General features: G+C 52.5%; 1 protein-coding gene across 1 annotated transcript; it reads left to right on the forward strand.

Moving 5' to 3' along the window:
• Positions 1-423: 423 nt before the first annotated feature.
• LOC130520502 (delta-like protein C) lies at positions 424-5689 on the forward strand (the record flags this gene model as incomplete). Its single annotated transcript, XM_057024202.1, is given in 8 exon segments — positions 424-600; positions 682-798; positions 801-900; positions 3286-3617; positions 3619-3816; positions 3818-3999; positions 4509-4617; positions 5122-5689. Coding segments are annotated over 8 exon segments (1221 nt in total), but the record flags the coding sequence as incomplete, so codon positions are not given.
• Positions 5690-10000: the final 4311 nt, after the last annotated feature.

A 10000-nucleotide genomic window follows, 5' to 3' on the forward strand; every position in this document is an offset into this window, starting at 1 on the left:
CCCCTAACCCCTAACTGATAACCCCTAACCCCTAACCGATAACCCCTAACCGATAACCCCTAACCCCTAACCGATAACCCCTAACTGATAACCCCTAACCGATAACCCCTAACCTATAACCGATAACCCCTAACCGATAACCGATAACCGATAACCCCTAACCGATAACCCCTAACCGATAACCCCTAACCGATAACCGATAACCCCTAACCTATAACCGATAACCCCTAACCCTAACTAACCCTGCCTGTTATACTGATTCACTGAAGAAGCTGATTCAAATGTTTCTGTGCAAATCTGATTTATTCTCAACGTTTTGCTGATGAGAGTCAAGTGGCCCATCAGGCTCCAGGTGGAGGAGAACCAAAGCTCCTTGCTTGCTTCCAGAGTTTGCTCACCTTATCTCTGCTTTCTGTTCCATGAACCTCAGACCTGAACTATTGCACCAATCGCCGACCCTGTCAGAACAACGCTTCGTGCACCAACACGGGCCAGGGCAGCTACACGTGCGCCTGCCGACCCGGTTTCACGGGGCAAAACTGCGAGGTTGAGACCAACGAATGCGACAGCAACCCCTGCAAGAACGGTGGAAGTTGCAAGGTGAGTGGGTGGGGCGGGTGGGGCGGCGCTGCCCTAGCGTGTTGCTCTGTTCTCACACCTGACTGCCCTTTGCCCCTCCAGGATCAGGTGAACAACTACTTCTGCGCGTGTCCTCAGGGCTTCTATGGAAAGAACTGTGAGATCAGCGCTATGAAGTGTGCAGATGGACCGTGCTTTAATGGAGGAACCTGCGTGGAGGGGACGCGGCCGGCGGCTACAGCTGCCGCTGTCTGCTCGGCTTCACGGGCTCCAACTGTGAGAAGAAGCTGGACAAGTGCAGCAGCAAGCCCTGCGCTAACGGTACGACCCCGCTAACGTCCAGTTACTCTTGTCCGAACCATGTGACAGCGCGCTTCAGGTGTGTTACCCACACAGACGTCCACCGTCTACACCAACCACTCACACCTACATGATGTCACAAAGGGGTGAATACGGGAGGGAAACTAAAACAGCCCAGTACGACGGTTACCTCTGGCTAAAACCTGACCTTTGACCTGCTCTGGTATCGTCCTGTGTCATCCAGGCAGCTGCTGGGCAAACTGGAATGAATGGTCAGTCATCTCATAAGGATTGATCTGCACCTTCATTGATTTCTTAATTAGCTGAATATCCATGAAGCTGATCAGTTCAAACGCAGGCTGCGGTCATTAGCAGTTAGCAAAACAGCAACACGTAAACACCACAATTCAGTTCAACTTTCTGTGGAATCGTGTGTTTATGTGAAGCATCTGCTTGTTTGGACACGTTTGGGGAAAAAAAAACCACATTCCAGCAGGAACATGCTAGCTTCCTCCACGCTGTGGTGTTTGTTGGGGCTGCAGCTGTGATGTCAGGAACTGGGCCGGCAGGAGTTACACAGGTTCGACAAGTGTTCAGCTGCTGACAGATTTATTTAAACGTGTGTAACATTAGCCAAAATGCTAATTTACTGCCACAAAAACATTTGCAAAAGAAATTAAGACATGAGCTTAAAGTCGTTTGGTTAGTTTACCTTGAATTTGAGTCAGATGTTCCCGTTTATGCCGACGATGCACAAATATACAGACCTTTATTGCCCAAAATAGAGGAAACTTGAAAGTTTTTCAGTCTGAGTTTAGTTCAGATAAAAGTCCTGATTTCCTCTCGTTTATTGATTCATTTACTTTGTAAACCCCCCAAATTTCCACCGCTGATGCAGCGATTAGAGGCCTTGAACGATTAGAGGCCTTGAACGATTAGAGGCCTTGAACGATTAGAGGCCTTGAACGAGGACTCCTGGAGGGTTGGACCTTCTCGCGCCTGCTGCTGCCGCTGTGTGGATGTTGTTCTGGCTCTAAATCAGCCTGCAGCTCGGCTCATTACAGCTCTGGATGTGGCCCAGATGAGATTACTCTGTAATTGGGGGTCTGTAGATCTGCAGGGTTGTGACGGCCAGGATGTCCTGGTCCCAGGGAGGGAGCGGAGCGTCCCTCAGGTCCTCATTACAGCAGAAACTCTCGGAGCTTATCTCTGATCTGCAGCCATTCCTGCTCATCACCGAACCGCCGCGTTGCAACACAAACATCTGGATCCCATCCAGGAGCCTGCAGGTCCAACCAGCTGTGAGACGATGGTTAGCTAGGCCAGCGGGGGGCAGGAGGGCGGTTCTATGGGCTCCAGGGGGCAGGAGGGCAGGTTCTATGGGCTCCAGGAGGCAGGAGGGTGGGTTCTGTGGGCTCCAGGAGGCAGGAGGGCGGGTTCTGTGGGCTCCAGGAGGCAGGAGGGCGGGTTCTGTGGGCTCCAGGAGGCAGGAGGGCGGGTTCTGTGGGCTCCAGGGGGCAGGAGGGCAGGTTCTGTGGGCTCCAGGGGGCAGTAGGGCAGGTTCTGTGGGCTCCAGGGGGCAGTAGGGCAGGTTCTGTGGGCTCCAGGGGGCAGTAGGACAGGTTCTGTGGGCTCCAGGGGGCAGAAGGGCAGGTTCTGTGGGCTCCAGGGGGCAGTAGGGCAGGTTCTGTGGGCTCCAGGGGGCAGTAGGGCAGGTTCTGTGGGCTCCAGAGGGCAGGAGGGCAGGTTCTGTGGGCAGGAGGGCAGGTTCTGTGGGCTCCAGGGGGCAGTAGGGCAGGTTCTGTGGGCTCCAGAGGGCAGGAGGGCAGGTTCTGTGGGCAGGAGGGCAGTTCTGTGGGCTCCAGGGGGCAGTAGGGCAGGTTCTGTGGGCTCCAGGGGGCAGTAGGAACAAGTTCTGTTGGCTCCAGGGGGCAGGAGGGCAGGTTCTGTGGGCTCCAGGGGGGAATAGGGCAGGTTCTGTGGGCTCCAGGGGGCAGTAGGGCAGGTTCTGTGGGCTCCAGAGGGCAGGAGGGCAGGTTCTGTGGGCAGGAGGGCAGGTTCTGTGGGCTCCAGGGGGCAGTAGGGCAGGTTCTGTGGGCTCCAGGGGGCAGTAGGACAGGTTCTGTGGGCTCCAGGGGGCAGTAGGACAGGTTCTGTGGGCTCCAGGGGGCAGTAGGGCAGGTTCTGTGGGCTCCAGGGGGCAGGAGGGCAGGTTGAGTAGTCTGGCACAGCTTGGTGCTGTTAGCGGACGTGCATCTTAAGAGGTGTTTTGGCCCCGCCCCTTTGTCCAGTCCCTACACCGACTTCTCAGGTTACCTTTAAACGAAGCGTGACGTGCTGAAATGCCCCAGCGGTTCTGGTTGAGTTCTGCCCGGCTGCTGACCCGCCCGGCTCCTCTCTCTGCAGGCGGCCAGTGTTTGGACCTGGGCAAGCGTCTGACGTGTCGCTGCCCGCCGGGCTTCGCCGGCGCCCACTGCGAGACCAACGTGGACGACTGTGCCAGCAGCCCCTGCCGCAACGCCGGCACCTGCGTGGACGGCATCAACAACTTCACCTGCACGTGCACGCTCGGCTTCACCGGCAGGGACTGCTCGCTGCGCACGAGTGCGTGCGACAGCTTCCCCTGCCACAACGGCGGCACCTGCTACGCCCACTTCTCGGGCCCCGTCTGTCAGTGTCCGGCGACCTTCATGGGCGCTCGCTGCGAGCACCCGTTGCCAAGCCCACGGCCACGCCCCCCGGCACGCGGAGGCGCCTTCCACCCTGATCGCAGCCGTGGCCTTTGGCCTGGTGACCCTCGCCCTGCTGCTGTGCGCCAGCGTCCACATCATGCACCACCTCCACCGCGGCCGAGTGCTGACCGCCATGTCCACGTCCGTGAAGAACGACCTGGAGTGTGTGAACAACCGGAACGCCATCATGGGAGGGGGGCCCCTGCAGCCACGCCGGCAGCCGGCAGGAGAAGGAGTCCTTCTTGGTCCCCGGAGGACGACTCAAAGTGTCCAACAAAGACGCAGAGATGGTGGAGAGGGGCGGAGCCAGCGCGGCCATGTTCAAAAACAAAATGGCCGACTGCAATTTAGCAAAGGAGGAACACCTGACCAAGAACAAGTTTGACTTGTAAGGATGTGTGTGTGTGTGTGTGTGTGTGTGTGTGTGAGACTGTGAGAGTGTGTGTGTGTGTGTGGGTGTGAGAGGTGTGTGTGTGTGTGAGAGTGTGTGGGTGTGAGAGTGTGTGTGTGTGTCTGAGCGGCTGGAACCACATTCAGAGACTAACCTTCCCCTGTCTCTCTCTGCCTGTCTGTCTCTGCCTGTCTGTCTCTCTGCCTGTCTGTCTCTGCCTGTCTGTCTCCCTGTCTGTCTCCCTGCCTGTCTCTCTGCCTGTCTGTCTCTCTGTCTGTCTCCCTGTGTCTCCCTGTCTCTGCCTGTCTGTCTCCCTGTCTGTCTCTGTCTGTCTCCCTGTCTCTCTGTCTGTCTCCCTGTCTGTCTCCCTGTCTCTCTGCCTGTCTGTCTGTCTCCCTGCCTGTCTCTCTGCCTGTCTGTCTCCCTGCCTGTCTCTCTGTCTGCCTGTCTGTCTCCCTGCCTGTCTCTCTGTCTGCCTGTCTGTCTCCCTGCCTGTCTCTCTGCAGTAAACACCCGTCTGTGGTCGTCCCTCCTCTCAGCTTTGCCAGGGACAGTTTGTATCAGCCCGTCTTTATCATCCCTGAGAAAATGGAGCAGTGTGTGTTTGCTACGGAGGTCAGTGATCACACACACACACACACACTCGATCTTTGTGAGGATTTTCTTAGACATAACCCAGGCATGGCTCCTTAACGTGACCCCTGACCCCTGACCCCTGACCTGAACCCTAAAACCCAGTCTGAACCCACAAACAAAACTTTGGACTTGTGAGAACCAGACAGAATGTCCTCACTATTCAGGTGAACTGTGAACAAGATCACACACACTCACACACACGCACACTCTCTCACCCACACACACACAACACACACACACACACACACACTCACACACCGCACACACCCTCTCTCTCTCACTCCCACACACCCACGCACTGTTCTCTGCCCCGGCTGCAGATGTCGATGATTTTAACCAAAAACTTAAATTCTACATTTTGAAGGAAACACTTTCACAGCACTTCCTGTCTGGTGATGACATCACGGCGGACGGCGCCGTGACGCCTGACCCGTTTCTGGCTCTCCAGACCTGGTGACTAATGTGTGCCTGGTCCGTCCGCAGGTGTGAGCTGTGGCTCCAGCTGGAGGTCTCCCAGGATGTGCCTTATTTATTCCTGTTGCCTGGCGACCAGCAACAACGGGGGCGACCAGGAGTGGGCAGACGGAGGCTCCGGCATCATTTGCACTACGAAACATTCCCGTAAAACTTGGCCTCATCGCCGTGGCAACGCGTTGCTTCTCATCTGGAAATGGGCCTGAGACCAGGTCCCCCTGCAGGACTGGTGTCCACGTTCCCGAGTCTCGGCCTCCGTCCCTCCCGCCACCCACAAATCACCCAAAATATCCTTAAATTTCTGATCAAAGAAAGTTTGTGTTTCAACAATCAGAGACTTTTTACCATCTGATCCCTTTGATGCCAAATATGGGCGTGGTCCCGGCGTGGCGTCCAACGTCCCGCTAATTTAACAATGCAAAGTGTGAAGACACTCGTCCAGATCCTTTTTCTTATTTATGTTGTAAATAACTGTATTTATGAGAGAGAATTGTCTATATGTTTATGCTCATGAGCCTGTCTGCCACAATCAAGAATATATTTTCATAAATAAACTGGCAACATTTGCTGACCCGTTTTTATTGGATGTTTCTTGACGAGTTCAACGATCCCGTCGTTTATCTCCGGGGTTCCTCAACTTTCCGTCCTTCTGAAGAGGACGCGTTTGTTTGCGTAGCAGAGCTAAAGGCGCTAACCCTCCATGCTAGCTGCTAGCACGCCCTCATCAATGAGGATCCCAGAGAGCAGCAGCTGCTGAAGGTCACCGGTGGAATAAACACGGCTTCGACAAACACGCCGTTACGGTAAATGTGCTCACAGCACAGGAATCTTTGTGTTTGGGCTGTTTACACAAACACTTCCTGTTTACCATCTTTCTGCTTCCCAGAGTGTAAAACGGTGACGGCTCAGCACGCCGTTCGGGAACAGCCGCCATCTTTGAGATGGTTAAAGGGTACAACAATTAGTGATTAAAGAAGATTAAAGAAACATGAGAGAGGGTGTGTGTGTGTGTGTGTGTCAGCGAGAGAGGGTGTGTGTGTGTGTGTGTGTGAGCGAGAGAGGGTGTGTGTGTGTGTGTGTGAGCGAGAGAGGGTGTGTGTGTGTGTGTGTCAGCGAGAGAGGGTGTGGTGTGTGTGTGTGTGTGAGCGAGAGAGGGTGTGTGTGTGTGTGTGAGCGAGAGAGAGTGTGTGAAAGTAAAGAAGACACCAATGAAACACACCTGCCATCACTCCATCACAATCATCGACCTTTGATCTCTCCTCTCTCTTTCCCAGCCTGTGTTGGACACACACACTCTGCTGCCCCAGCGTGTGTGTGTGTGTGTGTGTGTGTGTGTGTGTATCAGGAGGAAGCAGGAACAGGAAGGACCAAGAGAAGACCATGAATCAAGTTGTATCTGTCATGTCCCTGCTCACACACACACACACTTTGGCACCGTGTCATCCCAGTACAACCAGTCCACGTCTCTCCTGTGTTACCTGTCAGTCAGCTGCAGGTTGATGTGTCATGTGACCAGGATTATTGATCCTTCCCATCTGTTCCCTGTTAAACTGTGTGGAGGCTCACAGCAGGCAGCAAGGCCTTCTGGGTAATGATGGTCGTGATAGAGGTCAGAGGTCACATAAGGAGGAAGTGAATTCAGAGAACTCATGAGGATGAGGAGGAAAGCAGTGAGATGTTAGCATAGCAACGGCTAGCCCCCGTCTTAGGGTTAGAATGTGTCATGAGAGCGGAGTTAGCATTTTGGGAGCTGAGGCTAACGATCAGATCGAACGCCGCTCAGCCTCCACCACCTCCCTCCTTTCATCCACCCAGGAGACGACCTTTAACTCCGACCTTCGTGGGAACGTCTCCAGGAGAGGACGTTTCTACGGCGATGATGAGCCTAGCAGAGCTGCGCCACCTGTCTGACCCCAACGCACACACACACACACACGCATGCACGCACACTCACACACACATGCACACACACACACACTCACACACACACTCACACATACACGCGCGCACACACTCACACACACATGCACACACTCACACTCACACCACACACATCACACACTCAAACACACACACACTCACACACACACTCGGCTGATTTGTTGTTCTCAACACAGTTTATATTTCCTGATTTGGCTGAAAAGAGAAATGCTGAAAGTTAAAGATACTGATAGATGTGAAAGAGGTCCCACCCCTCCCCCCCTCTCTCCCCCCTCCCCCCCTCCATCCCCCCTCCAACATTTCCAGGAATTTGTGGTCAGCAGGGTGGAAGTGCCTCCTCTCCTCCTCTCAGATAACCTCATGTTTCCACGTTGCCGTTCATCATCATCTTTGCTGATGATGAATTGTGGAATGTACCAAAGGTGTCGAGAGAGGGGTGGACGGGAAATGTGTGTGGGGGTGTTGACCAGAGCCTCTCAGCTCCTCTCATTAACTGTTCGGACAGTTGCTGTTCCTCCTTTCACACCTGTGCACAGGTGTGTGACGCAGCAGTAAAAGCTGTGTGCCTCAGTGCTGTGAGGTCACGTGACTCCCACTCGCCTTCACATCCTGGGTTTTTCGTGGACGGATCTTTGCTGTTCAGCTGATGATGCTGCCCTCAGTGTGTGTGTGTGGGGGGGTCCGTTAGCATTAGCATTAGCATACGTTACTGTTGCTTTAGGTGGTGTTTGAACCAGCCGACCCATCAAAACATGTTGACATTTTTCAGGATTTTTGGTCACAAAGATTCAGGTTCTCGATGTGGAACTCCTCATTCCTCTTTCAGATTTATGGCAGTTGTTTCTGTCTGACTCTGTGACCTCTGACCTCACATCCTGTTTGCGTGTTGGCACGTTGCACTGGAACATCAGTGAGCATTTATGGAGAGTAACAGGAAGAACGGGACCTAATCTCACATTCTAATCTCACATTCTCACAGATTAAAATCCCCTCCTTAGTTTCCCATTTGTGGTCTTCACCACCTCAGGAAACAAAAGATGAGTCAACATCCGTGTTGGAGCTGAAGTTCTGCTGGACTTTTGACTGTAAGCACACAAGCTAACATTGAAGCTAAAATGCTTCACCTGTGGACCCAAACAGCCCCCAACACACACTCTCTTCCTCTCTTCTGTTGTTTGACTGACAGATTTTTATAGCGTAGATTAGCATTAGCACGCTACTCACCATGTTTGTGTTCAGGTCTGTCTCCATGGTGGACGCTAATTTATGTACATCTGGACTGGAAACATCTGTGGAACACCTCTGGAAACGGGAGGGGCTTCACCACGAGTGGCAGCATTAAAGTGATGATTCCTAAAGTGACAAACAGCGTCAACGGGACTGAAGTGGATCAACGACTAACTTTTGGCCTTTGAAAGATCAAAGAAAGAAATATAGGAGAGAAAAACGGAGGATGAGGAAGAAGACCGATGGAGGTGGAGGTGATGTACAGTGATCAGTTTCTTCACGATGAATTCGCTCTTTGTGTTTCCATAAAAAGCTGCTAACTTCCTGTCAGCTCATTTCCTCTTCCTGTCTGGTGAGATCCTATTGTTGCCGACGGCACCGGGGTTCGTGTTGCCTCTGATTAGTTTTCTTTAAGCCTAAAGTGAAAGTTAGAGTTCACAATTTATTCAGTCCTGCCAAAAATGCTTCAGACAAAAACATTTTCACATTTTCATCAGAAGTCTTCAAAATTTACGTTTAAATAATGACTGTGTGGTCCTTGAACACACCGTGGGACTGACCCAGATAATCCCACGGTGCGTTCAAGGCCCACGCCACATCAGGACCAGGATCAAAACCAGGACCAGATCATCCACCAAAGAGTCGGAAGCTTCGTCACTAAAGCCTACCAACAATTCCCTCCTCCGACACCTCCCTGACCACTTTTAAAACCCTCCGCTATGGTTCTGTTTGGACTCCTTAAAAAATACTTGGGCCAACAAATCAAGGATAGTGATTAGCTGATTAGCTAGATTAGCTGTCGGGGTTGGGATGAGATTATTAACAGGACAGTGTTGAAACTTGTCTAGCGCCTATTTTTCAAAGTTAGCAACAGTTTATCCGACTTTTATCCAACTTGTGATGATCGCTGCAGACCCGGGTCCACCCCCCCCCCCTGGAAAACATAAACGGATCATTTCCTTCCCAACCCGGCTCTTGTCTTTCTGGAGGGACCTATTTTGATTATTCTGATGTTTCTCTCCCTCTTTCCGATGCACTTGAACTACTTGTTAGCCAACAGGAGGCTAACGTGGTTCCGTCGACCTTTTTCCTTTCACTTTTGCTAATGCTCTAGCTCTCCAGTTACAGTCTTGCCTAACACATTCTCTCTCTGTGAGACAACTGTTACAACTGCGGCTATTTTTGGGTAAAACCAGTTCAGGAATGTTGCGTCACCTGAAAGTTGGAAATCTGTAGATGAGAATCTATAGAGTAGCTACGAACGCCGATAATAACCAGTCATGTGCAACCAGATTTGTGGTTGTACAGACCAAATATGTCCAGAAGGGTTAGGGTTAGGGTTAGAGGGTTAGGGTTAGGGTTAGAGGGTCAGGGGGTTAAGGGTTAGAGGGTTAGGGTTAGGGTTAGAGGGTTTGGGTTAGAGGGTTAGGGTTAGGGTTAGAGGGTTAGAGGGTTAGGTTAGGGTTAGGGTTAGGGTTAGGGTTAGAGGGTTAGGGTTAGAGGGTTAGGGTTAGGGGGTTAGGGTTAGAGGGTTAGGGTTAGGGTTAGGGTTAGGGTTAGAGGGTTAGGGTTCGGGTTAGCACGGCTGCCCCCCACTGGTGATCGAATGATTGATTGGCGATGATCCAGAGGCAGAACTTGGTGTGACACAGGTCAACCTGAGGTTCGCTACAGGTGCATTACAACACTTGAACAAGATGAGTTCCACCCACTCGATTCC

The sequence above is a fragment of the Takifugu flavidus genome, unplaced genomic scaffold (genome assembly GCF_003711565.1).
Source record: "Takifugu flavidus isolate HTHZ2018 unplaced genomic scaffold, ASM371156v2 ctg407, whole genome shotgun sequence".
Taxonomy (NCBI): domain Eukaryota; kingdom Metazoa; phylum Chordata; class Actinopteri; order Tetraodontiformes; family Tetraodontidae; genus Takifugu; species Takifugu flavidus.